Source organism: Thermobia domestica, chromosome 11 (assembly GCF_964235325.1).
Source record: "Thermobia domestica chromosome 11, izTheDome1.hap1.1, whole genome shotgun sequence".
NCBI lineage: Eukaryota > Metazoa > Arthropoda > Insecta > Zygentoma > Lepismatidae > Thermobia > Thermobia domestica.
The window spans coordinates 249,107,733-249,131,439 of record NC_137464.1 but is presented as its reverse complement, the minus strand read 5'-3'; the positions used below and the strand labels follow the sequence as shown (position 1 = coordinate 249,131,439).

Below are 23,707 nucleotides of genomic sequence, written 5' to 3'. Positions count from 1 at the left end.
CGAAACAGATGAAGTCACATCAGTAGCAGTGCTGCATCATTTGGTACATCACATCGCAGTACCCGTCGTCTGTCCATGGAATGTAGTGTCAGCCGTACATCCATCAGACGCATCTTACAGAAAAGCAAGTGGCATCCGTACAAATTGCAACTTCATCATCATCTATCTGAAGATGACCCTGATCGTAGTGTGGAACTTTGCGACTGGGCCCTTGCACAGTTACAAACGGATCCCACATTACACACACAATTTTCCGATGAGGCCAATTTTTGTCACTGGGGAAGTGAATAAGCAAAACTGTCGCTATTGGTTCCCGACAAATCCTCAGTGGGTTGACCCTTGCAAAATGGTGGAGGCAAATTAATGGTGTGGTGTGGTCTATAGGGCACCAAATTAATTGGTCCATTCATCATTCCTGGTATCCTCACTGCTGAACGGGATATTTTATATGTTGCGGGATCTCATCTTCCCTTCCATATTGTCCGAGGACGTCACATTTTCACTCTTCTTTCCAGCAGGATGGTGCCCCTCCGCATTACACCTATCTGGATGAACAATCTCCTGGACGTTGGATTGGGCGCCGTGGTCCAATTGAACGGCCAACACGATCACCAGATCTGACGCCCTTGGGTTTTTATCTGTGGGGTCATCTGAACGCAAAGGTATATGCAGAAAAGATCCGAGATCTTGAACACCTAGAAGAACGTATATTTGCAGCCTGTGCCGATATTTCACCAAAAACTCTTTTGAGGGTCATGGACAATCGGGCTGAACGACTTACCTTGTGCATAACTCGGGATGGGGGCCATGTAGAGCACGTGCTTTACCCTGCTCAGGTAAAATTAGCAATTTGAAATGCCTGTAACTTTTGAACAATCCCCATTAAGATATCAACAAACATATTTCATTGTGTTTGTCTTTAAATTCTAGCCTAAAATGATGTGCCGCATGACCATGTTCCCATTTAAAAATCTTGACGTGAATTCAAGATGGCCGTCATCTTGGTCACCATCACAATCCGACTTCCCCCCTCGGCCCACTATGTTACTACATGGTTATTGTTCACTATTTTCCACGAACACGGATTTTACAAGGGGTGGTAAAGGACTTATGGCCCACCCTGTATTAGCAAATACTTAAAAGAAATTCATGACTAAATTTCTTGGAAAAGTCTGGAGATTAGTTTCGAATGCAGTTTTAAGTCGTCAGTAATTGATCAGTTTATTATTTTCCGATTGCAGAAAGTATCTTCCATGTTAAAAAAAAAAAAAAAAAAAAAAAAAAAGCATCGGCTGAGAATAACTCATGTTCGTTATTAAGTTACTAAAATTTTTGTGGTCAAAAGAAGACTGTCCATATCTGTATCTGGATGTCCGTAAAAAACGGTTTCTCCCATAATACATATTTTTGGTGGGACGAAAACGTTGGTTCGTATTATGATGTCAGTTAAGAGATGTTTTACTGTAACGAACTTTTCTATAAAGCGTGCATTATATGTCGTAATGGGAGACTTTCTGCTAACATACCACTGGCTCCGTCGTGGCATACTATTTGAAATGGATGGTTACCCTTTATCATTAAACTACAATCAGCACCACTTCCGAAAATCATTAACTTCAAAACTTCAATATTCCATCGTTATTCTGTGGCAGTAGTATAGATAAGTGTTCCCTTAACGTTGTCTTCTCTAAAATACGTTTAGGTTATTATTAGACATCGGATTTTTATGCAAATGCATATTTTGTTTGCTCATATGCATCTCCATTAAACTTGGTAAGAGTTTCTTACAACAATAATACATCTCAAATTTGAAGTTTTATCTTCTTGTTCACCTCAACCAGAGGTTGGTGGGCAACATAGAAATGTTAAAACTTTTCTCTCCCTTGGGAGAGCTGTTTTATACTTCGATAAGGTTTCTTCTTCGTAACTGCATCTAGATATTCTATCCTTGGTCTTCCTGGTTTTCCTTCTGCCTTTGCTTCTATCAACACGGTGATCCAATCGGAGTGTCGAATAACATGGCCGAGCATATGGTTTCTTCTTTCTATTATCGTCATGATCTATCGCCCTTCGTTAGCTTTCTTTAGTACGTCTTGATTCCTTTTCCTTTCAGTCCATGATATGTGCAGCATTCTGTGCCAACACCACATTTCAAATGTTTCCAGCTTGGATATTTCAGCTTATCTCAATGTCCATGTCTGATCCATAAAGTGCCACGCTCCAGTGCATATAAATCCATATTTCAAAAGTTAGAGCATACATTAGTACTTAAGAGCATATTCTGTACGTTTTTACTTCAGATGTATGCTTATAGCATGAAATAAATCAATTTTAGTTTATAATTTATATGCATTTACATGTCTATGATACAAAACTGCTTACATCGGAGATGGAAGACTGCCTACTTTACGGAGGACCAATAATATTAGCAACTTATCAGCAGAGCAAAGACACTTAAAATTGCCAAGATAAATCTGTTAATGATAAAGACACTAATATCGTTTCAACATCCATTCAGAAACAAAGAGACGCAAGTGATGCTGCTCAATGAATGCTTAGCTCTAGTTGATAAACTTCAGTACGAGCACCAGTCAGTTCCTGGTAAATTCGGGCATTCTGTGGAATCTAAATTGACGCATATTGCCAGAAACTCCGACTACAAAGCAGTTGAAACCATGGGAAAATACCCTCAAAGGTTAAATTTCAACTTGCCAGTAAATATAGACACTAAACTTGCTCCTCCTCTTTAAATATTGTTCAGTAACATCTATTGATGTTAACACGCCATTTTCTGACTACAAATGTCACAAACTGACACCGAAAAATGAAGAGAAGCATCTTGTGATATACTGTAAGGCTAATTATGGAAAGGAGTAAATCTTTAAAATTTTTTTTTTTGGGGGGAGGGGACTGAAAATCTGTAGAAAAGAGTATTATTTTATATTTATATTAAGTAAATCCACTCAAATACAAATGTGAAGAAAAACTAGAGATCGTATTCTAGTATCACTGTTTCTCATAATTTGTGTTTTAAAAGGTTAGGAATATATTAACTGCAATTGTCATAGAACAATTCTGAACACAAGTTCCTGAAAGGTAAAACACACTTTCGATGTTATATTGCTTGCTTTTTCGTTTAGCGTTCTTTTTCAGTACTGAGGCTATCTAAGACGTGAACATACAACTTAAGGTGAAATCCAAGTACCGTAATGCACTCAAATTGTCTTGTTCTACCACTGTGAATGAAACCACGTGCACAAAAGACGCACAAGCTAGTCACTAGAATAATGGGGAGGGAAAGTTATGTTCGTGTTATCACAAGCTTTATCTTTCAATTACAAATTATTATTTTCTTTTCTTTTAGTTTTCATCAAGGGGACAATAATAGCCTCGATACTGACGTTTCCATTAAGCACATAAACAACTATTTCCTTTCATTTATATACTTTAAAACTTCAACTCAATTATTTACCTAGTTACTTGCTTACTTTCTATTATATACTTACAAACTATTCACCCACTCCAAAAACTCGCCATGTAGAATCGTACAAATAGTTCTCACGGCAATTATACAAATGCCTCGAGACAAATGAAAGTAAGTCTGAAATGGGCTTTCCAAATGCACAGCACGAAGATATTAAATGTATCAATTCACGTTATTTGTATTGCTTTCAACAGGGTTGGCAAAAAACATGGTTTTTAATAAAAAAAAAACAAAAACCCAGTTTTTTTTGGGGGGGGGAGTTAAATAATTTACTCTATGTATTTATACTAGATATGGACAGAAATTAGATTGTTTCGCCTTGGTGTTATTATGCAACAACAAGGTTATGCTGGAAGGGGCCACATCAGCTTAAAGCGGAATCCAAACCGCTTCTCGGCTTCATAGAAGAAAAATTGTCCATTTCGACACGAAACCGGGACTAATTGGTCTCAAATGCGACTGCCGACTCGCTCACGAAGGACTCCTGATAAAAATACGTTGTACTGATCTTTATATAGGCCTAGTTGTTAATATAATTGTCAAGAGTCATTTTAGAAGGACAATCCGCCTTAGCCATTGGGAAAATCCTGTTATACTTTAAGTATATTTGTATATAAAAATTTAAGGTTAACGTATCATAGTACTACGGTAAAACTGAGGTATTAAATTACAAATTTTGTATGCAGATATCATTCAATAAAATTAAAGTCAAATCCAAGTTGATGTTGGAAGCTGCGTAGGCAGTTGATAAATTTTGCCAATTTCTATCAATATATGTAAGCAACCTTGGCTTCTTTATAAAACAACAGGCATTCAGGCAAGTAGAAACATATAATTTGGTTTCGTTTCGTATGTTTAGGCTTAACATCCTTATGAAATACCAAGGTTATCACGGAGAAGACTTTCGCTTCAAATGACACCTAGAATCGCTACTTGGTTTACACTTGAAAGATGGGTTGTGGTTCGACCGAGAATTGAACACGGGACTCCTTGATTAAAAGGTGAAAAATACATAAACGTAATGCAGATGGTTTCATATGTGGAGACTCGCCATGAAGGTCACACGAATTAAAGCATCTTTCGTTCTTTTTTTGTTTGGTTTAAACCAGCCAACCCTGGTTTTCAAATTATATATACATACATATATACAGCTGATAATTTCGGAGATTTTTTAATCCTATCACCTATATCAGAGCATTTATAAAAGTTAAGAAACTTGAGCCATTAATACCCATCCTCGTTTCATTCGAATTTGCGTAAGGCCTTTCCAAATACTCCAATAAGGCAGCAAATATAAAAGGTCGCCGAAGTTATCCCCCCACACAAACAAAAATGAAAACGAAACATAATACACATAAGTTCATGCTTACCTATTTTTTTAAATGCATATTTAGAAACAAACACTACACAGAACATGTTGAAGTCTTAAATAAATCGGATGAAAATAATTCCTTGCCAGCTTATTTCATCAGAATTAATATAAACATTAAATACAGATCATTGATATAATATGTTCAGAAGGTTAACTCCTCTAGAGCGCTGAACCGATTTTGATAATTTTTAGTACATGAGTGGATCCTGGTCTGCCTTAGGTATTCCCGGCAAGGGAAGGTGTGAGAAGTGAACACATCAAGAAAATGAGCGACATTAGTGTCAAATCAATAGCTTTCAGAGTTGCTAAAATTAATAATACTCTAGACGCTGTTGAAGTTCAAGTTTAGCTTCCACCAGTATCGGGTGAGGTTGGAAAGGACGGTCGAAAAGGACCGATATTAGTGTCCAATCCATGAGATGAATATTGATACTGGCGATGCCGTTCAAGTTCAAATTTATCCTCCATGTGTGTCCCAAGAGAGGATGAAGTTCAAATACTCCACATATACCTATTCTCACCGTGCGAAGAATGGGTATTTTAACTAGTAATGCTATAAATATACAAAATCTACTCGCACTGTATACTCTCCACATCTTTCTCTAAATGAATGAAATCAAATCTGCTCTTCCTGCAACTTCTCTGCCAAGCACTTGTCTAACAGCGTATGTCGGCCCAAGTATGTGCCAGCACTAACCTATCGCACTCGAGCGCAACGCATGCAGGAGGAGAAAAGGTGGACAGCTGAACTATTGTTATAGATGCAAACAGGATCAGTATTGTTGAAATTTTGGATACTTTCACTACGTTTTGCAGCGTGTGCAGGCTGTTTTTAACGCAGTTATGAGATATGTAGTTTTATTTTACCTACAAAACTTTGTCACAACTTTGCTGCATGTTTGAAAATGTTCTCTTTTATTGCATTATCACTGCATTTTAACACATTTAACAGCATAGTTGCATGCATTATTCAGGGTGTCTACTAAAATTCCACAATGAAATTTCGTGACCTTTTCTTTACCAAATCATAAAATTTCCTAACATTTTCAAGAGCAAATTTGGGTGCGAATTAGGCCGAATTTTCATCCATGGGATATAGTCGAGACGTTCTATTCGTCCCCAACCGGCTTCCTTTGTACTCAAGCAGAAAATTTGCCCTAACCGCCCTCATAAATAACACTCCAAATAAGCCATAAACGGCACGTGTTCGGTGTCGAAGTAATACGTTGTTGCCATCGTTAAACTTTTATTATCGATGGATATATAATAATAATAATAATAATAATAAAACACAACAATCATTAAAGGAATCCAGTATAATAGTATGGACAGGGGCGGTCAAGGACGGATTTCTGGGAGCGGCAAAGAAAGATTGTATTTTATTTTCTCATCAGGCTTTTGCGGCACTGCCTTGCGGGGGGAGGACAGGGGCGAACTACTTAACATGTTTGGTTCGTACAAGCGTTATCGTTATGGAAGTTACATAATATTAACAATATGCTATATTTAAGAGTAATATAAGCACATATCATGAAACTAATGATTGATTTCTTTTTTCTTTTCATTACAACGAATTCAAATTAAATTAAATATTTCAGTTTAACGCCCCAGAATTATGCTCTCCAAGCTAAAGGAGACGGAAGGAGGATGCAATGAAAACAAACTTTCTGCGAAGACTACTGAAGAACAGTAAGCAAGAGGGTGAAAATTGCAACATCGCTTTCTTTTTCAGCAGGTCAACTGGCAGGCCACCCTCAACTGGAAGGACATGTTGAATTATCCCTCCCATGTAACAAAGAAACACGCGGTTTCCTTCAATTGTGTTCCGCTTCCTTTGTAGCCGCGTGGGGATGGTTCGAGCGATTTTACTATACAAACGTACTTTGCTTGCGATTTGGTAGCGCCTAAAGCCGACCATAGACAATTTTGGTGTTGAATTTTGATGTTTTATACAACAAAATTCTCCAGTCTGTACTTACATTTGCACAGTTAAAAAGAAATCGTGACTCAAAAGCTAAATTTCGTGACTTTCATGACAGTTTTCTAATTTCGTGACTGATAGACACCCTGTTATTTCATGAATTTTAAGTGCATAAAAATCCGATGTCTCGCTATTATATTAACCCCTCAGTGACGCTTAGGGTTTAAATTGCCGCTTGGCCATACGGACGGAAAATACCTTAATTTTGTACTCTTGAATTACATTCCCAAAGCATCCGCTAAGATTAAGATTTAAAAAAAAAAAAAAAAAAAAAAACTGAACGTTAAATAATTCAAAAAGTTACGTAGTTTTAAACACAGCAGGTAAAAGCCAATACGATGTAAGTAGATCAGTATTGAGGGGTTAAGACGAAGTTCAATGCACTTTACAGCTATCCCTGAGAACTCACCTGTTCATTTTGACTTAGATCTTGACTTGCTCTTGCTCTGCTCCCTATCATCATTATCATGGTCACGGCCATGACTCTTGCTCCTACTTCTCGACCTGCTCTTCCCTCGGGAGCTCTTACTGTCAGAGCGGCTGCGGCTGCGACTTCGGGAATACGAACGACGCCCACGGCTGCGACTTCTGCTGCGAGAATGTCCTCCTCGGGAGCGGGACCTCGAACGGCTCCTTGACCTGGATCGCCTGCGGGACCTAGAGCGAGATCTGGTCCTACAACATTGTAAACAATAACGTACAATTGTACAACTCAAGTCACTAATACTACGGGAAAATACTTTGATAAAAGCATGCAAGGATTTAGCACGAGCTTCTGTATCATCCACGTACAGCTGTGGGTTCTAGAGAAATATCTGCATTAACACAATTTATTAGTAGTAAAACAGTGAACACATGCAGTTACGGAAAAACTAACACGCAACCCAATCTTACATTTTAATGTTATTAGTATATACTAAATTCAGAAAAGCAATATAGTGACTTTTTCGCTCAGTTTCAAACTTGACCCTAACGAATCTACTCTTACTCAAATATTCTAAAAGGTTACAAGGAAGAATATCAAAACATGTCAAACTTCAGCAACTACTGGGAACAAACTTTTTTTTTTTTTTTTTAAACTATAATCTTTATTACCTCCAAAGGTTAAGAAATTTCTGGGGCTGAACTTCAGTGGAATTCTCTTTTAAAGAAAAAAAAAATCTGGAAGTCCCCACGTAACACACACACACACACACACACCATCAGCAGACAGGAATTATTTCTTTAAGTATTACTGCAGACTGCAAAAAATTAATAGCCATTCCAATCTGTGCACAGTTTTGCAGTAGCCACGTAACTTCTGAAGAGATTAAGTGCTAACGTTGGAAGTTCTTACATCTCTAGATTCACTTCAAAAGCCACATTTTGTCTAATTTCCTTTCAAGTTAATTCATTCAAGTTTCTTCTAACAAAAAACTTCAGACGTAAACTGGCAACTTCATAAATTCCGTAAGACATCTTATATCGCACATTATTTATTCTCTAACCGCCTTGGTCTACCCAACGAGCTTCCCTTCTCCCACCAACTTCCTAATTTATTTATCCGGCTAATTTTCTTGTAAGCAACGTGTCCTGTCTATCTTAGACACTTGAATCTCATCATTCGTATGATATTGGACACGGAGTGCGTACAGATGGCTAACAACATAACGGAAATACCTGTAAACACATACACCTGATGGAAGATGGTGTCACTGAATGTACATGTGCGGCAGACTGGAGCCATGTGCTGAAGCGGGAAAATAGTCATACATAATAGGCCTCGGTGATTTTTTTCTTTTAAAAGAAAAATTTCTGGTACACAGTCCGCTGGCGCAAATGTAAGGTGGTTAGTGTTATGTGTACCGCGAGAACAGTGTTCAAGATGATGTCATACAGAACTCATGGCGAAGAGTAATAGCGAACAAACAAGAAGGCTAAGTGACTGGAATCCCGAGCATAATAGGGTTGTCAGCAATGAAGACTGCAGAAAAAAAAAAAAAAAAAAAAAACTCCAAAACGCTTAAGCCTGGAACAGCCTACTGTGACAATTGCAGTCCGAATAGTTACATAATCTTAAGCATTCGCGGTCGGGTTCAATTTCGGCTAACACCACCTTAGCGATAAGAAAATTGTGATTACAAAAACATGTAAAGTGGACAACTGATAACTGGAATAGAGGAATATTCTCCAATCAATCCTCTATTACATTTCCAAACAGGCCGTGTTTATGTATGGTGGGCGCCGAAAACTTGTGCTTCAAATTGTTTCTGTAGCGAGTAACAACAGCGATTACTATGATGATAGGTCGCAATCTCATCGTATCCTCCGACTATGCATACAGAGCACATTATTGCCAGTGATTGTGTGCATAAGTTTAGGTGTCTAAAAGCAATCTGGTCTAGATGTTTCCGGCCAATAATGTAACTTTCCAATATGATAAAAGAAATTCCTCTCTAGTCTGTCCAATCCCCAGACCTCGACCTGTGGTCAGTTCTGAACAAACTTCCCATCCTTGGTGATGAACCTGTGTGTTTCACTGCATGAGGAATTGTACAATTTCCCTGGAAACCTTATTTATCTTCATTCCACTACGAATCAGCGTTGTTCTACAGGCAAACTGTGGTCCAACGTCGTTGATCGGGTAAGTTGCATTTTCTCCACGGAGTTTTTATTTTGATAACCATATGTCAGTCACTTGACATTAACTATGAACTCCTACGAAGTTTAAATTCGAATTAACTTGTAAAAAGCCTATAATGTCATATGTGATGCAGCCATTAGCTGAAAATGTTTCCTGCAACTGTTGTGCTACCTTTCTGACCGTATTGAGATTCTACCTCTACTATTGAGAAGGATTTAAAATAACAAGACAATGTTTTATATGACCACATCAATTAACTGACTGCAGTAATCTAGATTTCGTTTGTCTACAAAGATACTTTCAATATTTATATACCCAACTTAAGATTCTGTTATATCAATCAGTGTCAGAAGAATTGGGAGCCTAAAGTTTCATTATAATTATCTGAACAGTGAAAGACTAAGATTTTAATATAGTAAGTAATGAATGCCCCAAAAATACGTAATCATGTATGCGATTTGTTGCTAATAAACCAAGGATACATTGAAAGTACCATTGTAGACTGGAAAAAAAAATGCATTACTACAATGACTTACATGATATGATCACAAAATAATTGACTTATCTACAAAATATTCAGAGTGCTTCTGTTACTACAATGGTGATCACCAATGTAAAAAATGCAAGTCTCAAGAACGCTTCCTTATCAGTCCAGATGACGGATATACGCTCCGCATGACATTAGACACACATAACATGCTACGAAGTCTGTTTTGAAGATTGTTGGATAGTATTCAGTTTAACTTGTTAGAATTTAAATTACCAAAGGCTAAGTTTGTCTACAATTATATTGACCTAGTATTATGAAAAATCTAGATGGACTACAAGGTTTAAACATTTATAGAACATTCCAACAGAACGGAGAATTTCCCTATACTCGCTACCTTCATTTTTAGTACACTTGAAATTAGTCTAAAATTTCCTACGTGTTTAATAAAATCAGAACAGTTTTTAAACTTTTGTGAACTGTGAAAGCTGTCTGACTGGCATGTCAGCTTGATAACTTTTTTTTTTTTTTTTTTTTTAATTTACTGTTAACTTATACAGGGTGGTAAGGAACTATTTGAACAAACTTTGGGAGCTGATTCCTGACACCGAAACCAACAAAGAAGTCCTTTGAAACTTTGGTCAGTGAGGGATAGATTCGGCGACATATGGTGCCGAAAGCGTGAGAAAAAGAATTTCAGAGAGCTGTAATTCAAAAACAACGCAACTTGAAGACTACGGTTCAGAATATGACACTCGAAGTCATACCTCCTAGACTGAAAACTGTATGCTTCAAACCTCCGCAAGATGTGTGTAAAAGATTCCCCAAAGGAACGTAGGGATCTCCTATAACCTGGCAAGTAATCTCTACATTCCTTTGGAGAATCCCTCACGCACATCTTGCGGAGGTTTGAAGCAGTTTGTTTAGATAATTTCTTACTACCCTGTATTCTCTTTTCTTCTGGCGTACGGTGTCGGAAAGGAGTTAATTTCTTCTCTCATCATCATCATCTTTTTTTTTTATTCTTCAAATTTGCGAATTGTTGCTTTGGTGCATAAGCAGTTATTTATAAAATGTAAGTTTATTGTTACGCTCTTTTTATTAATTTTTACCATTTTTGGGTGAGCTGTAATGTTAAAAGCTGAGAAACCACTGAAGTATTGCATACTTGAAACTTCACAGCATACTTAAGAAGGAAGAAACTTAGTTATAAATTACACTACTTTTACATCCCATGATTTCTTTGTCAAAATATAATCCGTTGAAAAACAGAGGTATACGCAAATTCACAATAACCTTTTCCTCATTCTTACGAATACGACTGAAATCAAAACGCTTTTACCACGGAAATGCAAAATGCCTGCACTGTGCACACATTTGTTATATTTACGAGACTATATAATTACTTAACTAGGTCTACTGAACTTTGCACTGTTAAATGTCGAAAAACTTTAAACTAAAAATTTGGGTACTTTAGATAGCAATAGTTCGTAAACATTTAATAAGGTGTCAACTTTTATTTGCAAGATTGTGAAATGCCTATTTACCCAATGTACTACAAACTGGCCTGCCAGATTTTAAACCTGGGAAGCCATCATTCTAACCCTTCGGCATTCCAAGTAACTCCCGTTAAAAAATCTACTTCAAATAACATTCAAAAGAATAACACGAATACAACTACATGAGCTTGCTCGCCGCCCTTTCCGCTGGTCTAGGAGCTAGTGCGTGCCTTTGGTTTCCGATGGGAAAGCATTTAAAAAAATTAAAACTGTGGTAGTCTGGATGTCAAACTGTTGGTACTCGTTTTATACAGCTTAGGTGCTGAAGACAGACTAAGCTTATAGAAACAAATAAGATTACTACTAACGATTTTCTGAACTATATGCATTTCAGCTGCAATGAAATCTTTGTCGGCTGCAGAATAAAACAATTTAGTGCAATGCTTAAGAATCATACAATCTTCACATACACAATTTCAACCAAATTAAAAAAATTGGCATTTCATAATCTTACAACAGCAAAAGCCGAACGTATTAGCATGTTATACGAATTATCCTACACGTATGAACAACGTAGTCTGAATTTCCACAAAGCTTTCCATTCCTACAAATCTGCAAATTTCCTCTTAAAGTAGTAAAATGTATAATAGTATTATTACCAATAATAGTTCCAAAAATGAACAAAAATCAAGCAATTCATAATCTATTCACAAGAGCAAATATCGTTACTTGTCCAGTGTGTCGTGGTTTTGGTTGCTGCAATATTTCACGAATTTCACCGTTCACCTTTATCTTAATTAGTTAACTACTATGTATTTATACTTTAACTTTTGTGGAATAATAATAATAATAATTCCTGCACTTAAAGTCAAATATAAGTAGATTGTATGTATATCCTCCTCTGAGAAGTTATGAACTATACACAGAACATTTTACAATAAACATAAGGTAACCGTCATATTCTTTTTCTTGAAAGATCTAATTAGGTTTTCAAATCCATTGAATTAGATGAATGTTTTATGAAGTTTACTATCTCGAGCATGCTGTGGAAATTTAGAAGCAATAGTAGTTCAATAAGTAAAATAGAAATATTACCTGCTAAAAGTAGCAAACTAACATTTGTAGAAGACAATAAAAAAATTCCACGACGTACAACACACTATTTGCTCCTATATATAACTTAGTGCGTTAAAAAAAACTAGTCATTAATTATCTTTTTGATTAAAATTACAACTGCATGAAAACAAAATAAATCGACTTGTACCTTCTTCTGTAACGACTGTAGCGACGGTACGGGGACGACGGCCTTCCATAGCGGGCCATTTGTACTCTCAACTCCCTCCCATCGAGCACTCGACCATCCATAGCATCCAATGCATCTTCTGCATCTCTTTTATCGTAAAACCTGAAAATATATACATAAAGTGATATCCAAAACACATTGGCATTACAGCCTAAGACCAATCAGAAGAGACATGTTGAATTAAATGACGGGTACACCCAACACCATTTTTCTGCCTTTCTAGACTGTTTTATAATTAAACACTGGACATGACCAGCGGTGCTCACGGCCTCGCACTTTCCATATCTCTAACCTATGGTCATCTCAATATAAAAATTGCAACCCCTATCCTTTATCTTCCCGCCTATTTTATCCCCTTCTACGGGAAACATCAAAAAACCTTGAAACATGCCTATTCTTGAAGAACATTGGGAAACATGCCTATTCTTGAAGAATTTCGATATGCCCCATGTTATTTTAACAACTAACACCCAAACAATTACAATTCTTACCCATTTCCCTTCCCTTCTCAAAAAACACATCAAAAAACGCTTAAACATATCTTCATTCATCGTAAATTAAAAGCCTAAACACCATATTTTTCATGTCTCTAACCGTCAGAAATTTCGACGTATGGCCAAATTTTAACAATCACAACCCCGACTTCCGCCCTCTTCTTTCTTGTAGAAGAAATAAACGCTTGAATAAGTTTTTGATTATTTTAAGTGAAAAATATAAAATGTCTAACCTTAAGGAAATTTGAGATATGGCCATCCAATTATAACAATCGCAAATGCACACTTGTGCTCTTTTTCTTTCTAGTTCAAATATCAAGAAACGGTTAAGTGCGTGTCTAATTATTTTAAATGAGAAATCCAATTACCGACTCTTGTCTCCAAGCGTAAGAGATTTCAAGATAGGGTCGCCTTGTAATTCCCATTCCTTTTTCCTTTTCACCCCGTTTCTTTCCTTCTATTTTAAATGTCCAAAAACCCTGAAAAATGTGTATTTTAAACGAGAAGTCCATATACAAAACTTCATGTGTCTAACCTCCCGAGATTCACAGATACAGTCATTCTAAGATAATTGCCATCCCTTCCGCGTCGAATTCTCAAAAATCTTCCTCCGTGGGACTTTACATCACAAATTCTATACTTTGTCCAAATCTCAGCTTCTAGCTTACGCGGCTTAGCCTGGGCGTTGAATAATCAATCAGGAATACTATAAGAATAGGTAACAAACTTTTTTGAGCAGAGTATATACACTTTTTTAAAAAACTAAAATACAGGGTTACGGTTTCGCCAACTTAACGCTGTCTTCAAAACGCTACCTGAATCAGAACAGGTCCAGAATCAAGCCCAGGCAGATGGCCGATTGAACAAGTGTAGACCCGAAAAAGAGAAATAAGAGTATATATATATATATATTTCAATGTTCTGAAGATATTTCTTTCAGCTAGTGTCTGATGAAAATAACGCTGTCAAACCCGTAACACTATATTTTAGTTTTAACCCTTTTAAATCCTTGCCTTTTTCGGCGATTTTCTTGAGTAAGATAAACAGCGACAGTGTCATCCCTATTTACCCTAGGATCATCGTTCATACCTCGTTTTTCTCAGAATGGAACAGCCTTTCAAACGGTACCACTTACATGTCCCTATGATGTACCAGAAGGGAATTATTTGAGGGAAAATCGGGATTATTTAAAAAAAAAAAACTTCAAAGTTTGGGGCATCCTGAGGCTCTACCGCGTCTGCGCACAAACCTCCAAAATTTTGGAAAAATACTACGTAGTGTACTAATTATTTATGACAAATTCGAATCCCTTTTCCCCGTTTTAGGGCCCTCTAGCGCGGCTTTGGGTTAACATAGAGATCTGGAAATCACTTTAAAAAATATTACTTATGGTACTAATTACTTGTGCCAAATAGGATGATGATTCATACGTCGTTCTCTTCAGAATAGAGTAGGGTTTCAGAAAGTACCACTCAAATGTCGCTATCATGTAGCCGAGCGGAGCAAGAATCGCGAAAGTGGGATTTTTGGTCAAAAAACATTTGATCGAAAAAAGTGGGATTTTTTTTTTTTTTTTTTTACCCTTTTATTCCTCTGAACCCCCCTTCTATGTTGAAGAGATGCGAAAAAATTTTCATAAAAACTAATGGGTCCACTGATTGTTTACGGAAAATGTTAGGATTCTAGGATTAAAGAGAAGCTCACCAAAAAATGTTGAAGTTAGACCTCAGAAAGAAAAAAAAATTAAATTGATGACGTCATACCCTTATGTTCTGACGCTCGGAAGCGTACAGACCCTTCCAAGGCTTTCTTGACTGCCTCCTCTCTTGGAAAATGAAATAAAATTAAATAAATAAAACGGAACTGAATAGCATTCTTAGTTCTCTTTTAATCGAATCTTTAAGACACTACAATATCGGTCGAAAACGACCGAAAAAACTTAAAAGGGTTAATAAATAAGTTTATATACTCTGATCAGGGATGTTATATTCTTATAGTTAAGTTCCAGAGACGTGATTGGTAAAGTTATAGGAAGACTACTATTATGAATGGGTAGACTGATTAGTTTAACGTCCCTCTTACCAGCGCGACTGAGACATGGACTTCCAGTTTAACGTGGAATTCGAACAAGAACTCCCGTCAAAGATTGAACCTGGGTCCCCCTTCGCCAAAAAGGCATACACTAATCATATACCCACGTGGGAATTACTTATAGAATACTTAATGAATAAAAAGTTCAGACGTGAACTAAGCTTGAATTGTATTGTTATAGGGGAATGAGGATTTTTTTTTTTTTTTAAATATTTCTTTGTTTCAACATTTCCTAATATAACTGCTCTTGTAGTTTAACGTAGTACCACTATTTGCGCATGCGTAAGGATACCTAATCAAGCGGGCACTGTAAATTTAATCTTTCACCGATCAGGAGATTACATTAAACAAGACTATAATCACGGTTTATAGTGAAAAATCTTGCAAGTACTCGCCAGCCAAAAAATATACTACTCGCCAGACGATTTCGCAGTCACAGTGTTTATACAAATAAACAAAAATCACTGTGCGACACATTAAACATACCAATACATTTTTTTTATTTTATTCATTGGCATGTGTCTTACAAATAATAATAATAATATAAAAGGAGTGACGTGGAATGAAACACGTATTTGATTTTCGGATTTTACTCGTCACTGGCGAGTGAATTTTTAAAGCCCTGAGTGTCAAACCATCATCCTATAACTGATTCTTCCGAAATGTTTATCGTAGTTCAGCAGATCCTAGTTTCCCAGAACGGGTTAAATTCCGATAAACCCTGCCAGGCCAAAACCTACTAGTTAAGAAACCATATCAACCTGCTGATAAATGCAATTATTGTTGAAAAGGTGGCGAGGATTAAATGCTCCCTAAACAATGCAAACTGATTATACGGTTCCACAGATTTGTAAAATTTACAAAAGAAATTCGTAATATTTTAATATGTGTAAATAATAAGAATATGGTGTGTTCTTATCTGTGAGAAGTGCATGTACGTGAAAATACATTAATGAATGTCGAACCTAGCATTCATGTATTTGCCCGTAAGTAACTAGTGACGCATGGACAATTCCTAAAGTTCACAGAATAAATGGGTTAACTGCTGTATCGCTGAACCAATTATACAAAATTTACCGGGTCAATTGGAGAATTTATTTAAGTTTGTGAGGAAGAATGAGTGAAAGTCTGGTAAGGGGAATAGTAAAGGTTAAGAAAATGGTTGTATTTTTTGGTCGTTTTCGATGTTATAAGCGGCACTGTATGTGGAGGCAGATGGACTATTTCGCGGAGAGGTACACTTGTTTTACTACACGGATCCATAGACTGTAAAAGGAGCAAGAAAATATTTAGGCAAGTCTTTAATTTGCCCATTTCAAGTCAAGAACAGAACCTAACTAAACCCTGCGGGGCTTCTAACACGTTCTTCCTCCTCCTCCTACTACTACCACCTTATATTATGGATCCGTATAGTAAAACTACACGGCTAATAACGTAATCAATCGTAACGTAATGTAATCCAACCAAATATAACCGAATGCAGTACATTTTGGTACTTTCCCGATTTCCAAATTAGTCGGGCGATACAGCAGTAATGCCGAATAAATTAGTAATATTGTAATAGACTAGTATTTGAATAATCCAAGTACGTTATGTTGTTACGTCCGGCACGGATTTGTAAGAGAAATAAATTAAAATTAACATGTAGGACACATTCTCCTTTACGCAGCAATTGCGCAATGTATAAAATGAAGGGTAATAGTTAAGAACAGCTACTTCTCATCTCCCGTGCAGGAGGATTCATCTTACTGTAGCACTACCTAAACACCCTAAGTACAAGGGCAAGAACTCAGTCTATTACCTACTTTTTAACATCCTAGGTAGTCAATGAATAATTCCTGAAAGTATGGCGTTTCTCGTCCTTCCCTAAATGGGAAGTACGGCTCCTTAACTATAACCAAATGAAGGAAGGTGACTCAAAGTATACGAAAGTGAAGAGTTAAGATGCGGAACCAAGCGAAATGTTTAAGTTCTAACAAATTTCTGAAGTTGTTACAAAGCGTCAATACGAAAGAGTGGTGAGATGTGGAGAACAGTTTTTTTTCTTTTTCAGGTTTGTAAGTGAAAGTGTAAATGAAGAGACCAATTACATATCCTAGTACCGTAAAAACAGTGGTTTTCCACAATCTTCGTTTACGCGTATACCCACCATCGCTAACGTGAATTCTCCCCACGAATGCACTCCCACGCTAACGAAAGGGTCCCCCTGCAGCGCTCCTGCTCTGACTCGGTTAGATAGCATTCGCACTTATTAGAGACCAACTAGCAAACGTAGGTTGCTGTTTTGCACAAGACCTCTTACAGTGAATCTGGACTGGTGAACAAGTGCACACTTCAAAAATAGATCCTGAAGGTGACAAAAATAATAATAATAATAATAATAATTTTATTGTCCTTGAACCAATTATGGCAATAGACAACGTCAAAATATACATCAAAATTACAATGTTAACTTTCACATTTAATTTGCGTAAAGTATTCATCTAATGAATAAAACGGTCTTTCTTTTAGCCAATTGTATAATTTATGCTTAAACACATTCATGGGACTTGAAGATAATTCACTTGGCAACCCATTATACAATTTTATGCCTATTACATCATAGTTGTTCTTCGACTTATTGAGTCTCCTATATGGTACATCTATGAGTTTATTGTACCTTGTATTATACGAATGCAAGTTGTATCTGCACTGTAATTCAGGTAGTCTGTTTTTCACGAACAAAATAGCTGTATATATATACAAATTTATCACAGTTAATATTCTCAAATTTCTAAATAAAGGTTTACAATGCGCTGTTTGATGTGAATTTGTCATAATTCTAATTACTTTTTTCTGTATTAATAAGATATCATTGATACGTGAAGCATTTCCCCAAAAGAGTATACCGTATGAGACAATACTTTGAAAGAATGCAAAATATGCAGTTCTTACGTAACCATCCGACACATAATGTTTCAGCCTTTTCAAAAGGTAAACAACTCTAGATAATTTACTAGCTATATACTGAATATGTGGTTCCCATGATAACCTACTATCGACATAAATACCCAGAAATTTTACACTATTTGTTATGTCAATATTTGGAACTTCTCTCAAGCCGAATAACATGTGTTGTGTTTTACTTCTATTGAGATGAAAACAATTAGCTTCAAACCACTTACTTGCTTCAGTTAGAACGCTATTTGCCAAATGTACAAGGTTATCTACATCGTGGTTTATGTTCACAAAAGTGGAGTCATCAGCATACAATATTGATTGAGCTTGTACACAACTTGGTAAATCATTGATCATTATGGTAAACAACAGTGGACCAAGCACCGACCCTTGAGGAACGCCACACTTTAGACTTTTCATTTGAGACTGTATACCGTTTGTAAAGACAACTTGCTTTCGGTCTTCCAAATATGTTTGAATTAAGGTCAGTCCAGTGCCATTTATACCGTAACTAGTTAATTTACTCAAGAGTAGACTGTGGTCTACGCAGTCAAAAGCTTTGCTCAGGTCACAAAATGTAGCATGAGCAAAGAACCTATTTTCAAAAGCTTGTGTAACCTCTCTCACCAGCACGTCAATGGCGTTAACTGTTGATAGGCCTGCCCTAAAACCAAATTGAGATTCACTTATTAAATTATACTCATTAAAAAACTTACTCAGCTGAGAATACATAGCTGCCTCTATTATTTTTGAGAAAATAGGGACTAGAGAAATTGGCCGGTAACTACTTGGATCACTCTTATCACCGTTTTTATGGATTGGAACTACTTTACTTACTTTGAGCACACTTGGAAAATATCCCTCAATTAAGCATTTATTGATACAAAAAGTGAGTGGAAATAATATATGATCTATTACTTTTTTAATTATATTACTTGACAAATCATATATGTCAGTACTTTCAGAATACTTCATTTTGTTGACTATATCATATATTTCATTAGGAGTAACACTTACAAAACTAAATCTATAGTTGGTATGCTGTACACGGTTTGGTATAGTGGTGTTTGACCCTAGTGTAGTTGAACATGCTACATTGCTACGTGTTCTGTCAACAGATTCAATAAAAAAATTATTTAATTCATCGGGTGTTATAGGAATTGTTTCTTTCTTATTCTCGTTTGCAACAGAATTTATTACTTTCCATGCGGCTTTACATTTATTATTTGATGCTTCAATGTTGTTCATGATGTGTGTTTTCTTAGCTGTAATTATAGCAAGCTTGTATTCCTTCTTAGCACTTGTATATGCATCTTTATTTGTTTTAGACTTTACATTATTATATCGATTATACAGTATCATTAGTTTACATTTCATATTAGCTAATTGTGGAGTATACCATTTCATTTTGTTGTTTCTGTTTCCCTTTTTATTGTTTTTAGTAATAACTTTACATTTCCTTTTTGGAATTTGTGAGTTGAAAATATGAAGGAACACATCAAGAAAACGTTTGAAAACCTCACTGGCTGATAGTGTGTTTCCATAAACATTGCTGGAGCCGCCCAGGTAATCGACCCAATTTACATAAGATAAGGCAGTTTTAAAATTTAACAGTTTATCTTCAGTTAATGGCCTAGTGGTAACATATTTTACATCTGCAATATTGAGAGTTTCGAAATTCTTCTTGTCTATCTTAAGTAAAACCAAATTATGATCGGAAAAGGCAAAGTCTATAACTGTACTAGTAGCATAAGCTCTATTAATATTTGTTATTATGTTATCTAAGCATGCAGTACCTCTTGTGGGCTTACTATTTACGTAGTAAAAGTTAAATTGTCTTAAAATATTTTTGAATTCAGTGACTGTCTGTTTATTAGTTGTTACATCAAACTCTGCATTAAGGTCTCCCCCAATAATAATTTTATAGTTATTAAAATTAGGCTTGCTAAGATAATTCAATAAATTTTCAAGTTTGTCTAAGAATTTAAAGGGGTCTCCATTAGGGGATCTATACAGAGATACTATAATTAGTTTTATATCACCAATGACGATTCCTGAAAATTCAAAGTTTAGTTCGTCAGAAAGGTGTTCAAGATTTAACGAATTACAATTTCTTCTAAGCTCGGTACTTAAATATATAGCTACCCCTCCTCGTATGTAACGCTTTCTACAGTAACTATTTACTAAGTGATAATTATCCAGTTTGTTAAATTTAATATTATCTTCGTGACACCAATGTTCAGACAAACAGATAACATCGATATTATTCTCATTGGCCACTTCATTTAGGACCAAAGTTTTCATATCAAGACCTTGTATATTAATATATCCTATACTATAATTGTAGTTATCTCTTAAATCTAGTATACTCTTGGACACATTAGATTTACTATTCACAATAGGGTGTACCATTCTTGTTCGATCGACCTCAGTTACTACTACCCGTTTTTTGGAAGTACCGGTATAACCCTACCTAATGTACTTTTACCAAAGTCTTGGTTTAGGATTATTTCTACTATTTTATCACATACGTAGGATTTACCCAAGCTATTTAAATGCAGACCATGAGTTGTATGAAAATGACTACCAATTTTACTTATATCCACAAACTTTACATTAGTATAGTGTTTGCAAAGGATGGAGAGTTCTTGATTCGCACTGTCAACCTCACTATTAACACAAGACCAACTTGGTAAATCATAACGATGGGGAACAGAAAGAACCACCACATTTGTATTCCGAAGTTCTATCAATCTGCGCTTAAGAGACAACCGCAATTCATTCGTTTCATTTTTCGCCACATCATTTGTTCCCGCCATCAAGACCACGACATCATTTGCACCCATGTTTGAACACATTCTCTTGCAATTTGCAGTTACCGCCATAAATTTTGCCCCCGGTTTTACAACACCGGTAGCATTGAATCCTCTTCTTGTCAATTCCGTAGCAATATTTCTGCCTTGGCTATCAGCAAACAGTTGTATGTTAGGTTTCTTTTGACAGTTATTACTTACTACACCTCCACACGTTTCATAATTGTTTCTACTAAGTCCGTCCTGCTCCCTGCTAACCTCGTTTTGTTTCGGAACTGTAACTATATTATCCATGTCTACTCCTTCCTGTAGTAACTTAAACCTATTTTGAGTCGGGAAAGGAGAAATGTAATTATTCTGCTGGGTTTTGCGTGTGTTCTTTTTAGAGGCAGTCTCCCACCTTCTATGCCCATTATTTGCGTCCGAATATCCATTCTGTGTATAATTATCAATAGGCCTTGCACTACTATGTTCTTTAAGTTTGTCGTTTTCAACTTGTAATTTTTGCAGGTCCTGTTGTAAAAGTGTTATAATCTCCAGCAGGGATTTCCTATCGCAATGTTTGCAGTCATTTGTTTCATCTTCACAGTCTTGATCTTTCACCCTATTAACATCATTGCTGACACAACTGGGACACCACCATTCTGTGTTTTCATCTGGAAGGTTATTTTCCTTTATTTTAACACATTTAAAATGATTCCACTTATCACATAAATCACACAGAATTCCATTTCTCACTGTTTTACCACACTTTGTACACTTATAATCACAAATCATTCGATTCTTCTTAGGAGCTCTTAAGGACGTGACTTCTCTACTAGGCGCCATAAAAAACTATTCTAATCCTAGGCGAACCATATTAATCATACTTTCTCGCCAAACTATAATTGAATAAAAGTGAACGTAGGGAGAAATAAGTATATACTTCATGAATACATGTATATATCCGTATAATCAATCTGCCTGCCCAAACTTCTTATGAGTACTACCACAGGGATTTCTCTAAGTCCTACAACTCAGTTTCTAGAAAATTAATGGTAAGATTGTAGGCTATCCCACTGTGAACTTTTCTTGAATAAAAGTGCTATTTCCACAATCACAAATCTGCTTATTAATTCAGTATCTCAAGAATATTATCCATACAATCCACACCTCTAAAAGAGCTAGTCAAAAACTGAGAACTAATGCGCGTAGCGCATCGGTAAACAACACCAAATGCAGTAACAAATTAGCTCTACGGACAAATTACGAATTACAAACTCCAAACTGTCAATGGACCTTACGCTGGCGAAATACCCGCAACTATACAGAAATGAGTTAGAACTCAATAAGTAAGCGTCATTATTAAGTCTTGAACTCTACATACAGAATATAGATATTTGCTGGTCTGACTGGTCTTGTAGCCAGATCGCGCGCTTTTGGTGCACGTGGTCCGGTTTTAATTTCCATACCCTAGGTGCTGGAAAAGGACGTTAAACAAAATACACACTCTTTTACTACCCAACATTGTCCACAGAAGCGTCCAAACTACCCACTGTTAGTAAAACAAACCTCTAAGGCAAACAGACCAAGAGTACAACGTCTTAATAAAAATATTGGACTGCTCGTTTGAGTTCTAAAGCTATTATGCTATGTTCGTTCACAAAACCCTACACTAGCAACCATATTCTATTTTCAATCTGCACCAAACAAGCTACTATTCTAATCAACATATTTGACTTTTTGATATTTCTTTTTCTTCCAAACCATTCACATGTAAATTAGGCCCCGAAGCGAAGTAGGGAATTACTTCCTACAAAAGCTAAAACACAATTCACAGCAGCAAAAGAAAATAGCGAAGTGAGGTAGTCAAAAAGTTGAAAAACTAAGTAAAAACATTAACTTACCTTACAAATGCAAATCCTCGACTTTCTCTCGAAAATCTATCTCGCGGTATATAGATATCGCCAACATCGCCATATTTCTCAAATACACGACGCAAATCTTCTGGCGTGGTGCGGTACGTTAAATTATCAACTTTTAACGATACCATTCCATGTATATCTGGAGGTGGCCTACCGTAACTCATTTTGCCTGTACCAAGGTCTCAATTCTCTACAAAACAAGTTTGCAAAGATAAATAACCACAACACTTTCTTCAAGTCATACAATTACTTATCGCGACTCTTCCATGCCAGAGACCTCAAGATGGCGTCATCAATAAGCGGGAAAGTTTCTAGTGGTGCCAGTACAACTTTCTAAGACTCAATTTATGAGTTAAACACTACGGTTAAATATTACCAAGTATTAGATTATTTTTTTGCGCATACACGAAAGAACAAATTATCGGGGGATTTTATTCTTAATAACATTTTGAGCTCAGAAACAAACCAACTGAAGCATCTCTCCCGGGATGCTTGTTTCGTGCCCCAAAACATGTTTAATGATAAAAAATTTGAGACAGTAGACAAATGTATCTCTTTAATCTCTTTTTATGAATTTCTAGCAGAAGTATGTAAACCAATTACTTTTTGTTTTAATTTTATATTCAGAAGTACCGTAATATACACATTTGCTTTCATCATGGTCGAAGTGAGACGGTATATGGTGGTATGCCATACCGCCTCTGGTTTTTCAGTGATCA

The 23,707-nt window shown here is 36.2% G+C and overlaps 1 protein-coding gene across 3 annotated transcripts in view; it reads right to left on the bottom strand.

Annotated features, from left to right (window-relative positions):
• SC35 (SR family splicing factor SC35) overlaps positions 1–23,295 on the bottom strand; it is a 28,866-nt gene extending 5,571 nt beyond the window's left edge. Inside the window, exons 1-3 of one of the 3 annotated variants that reach the window (XM_081731980.1) lie at positions 22,971–23,295; positions 12,711–12,851; positions 7,247–7,506 (exon numbers count right to left, since the gene is read on the bottom strand). In XM_081731980.1, coding sequence (XP_081588106.1) covers positions 7,251–7,506; positions 12,711–12,851; positions 22,971–23,152 — 579 coding nt within the window. In that variant the 5' untranslated portion in view covers positions 23,153–23,295 and the 3' untranslated portion in view covers positions 7,247–7,250. Of the gene's footprint in view, positions 1–7,246; positions 7,513–12,710; positions 12,852–22,970 lie in introns of all 3 variants that reach the window. The other 2 variants (XM_081731979.1, XM_081731981.1) reach the window with 2 other exon arrangements.
• Positions 23,296–23,707: the final 412 nt, after the last annotated feature.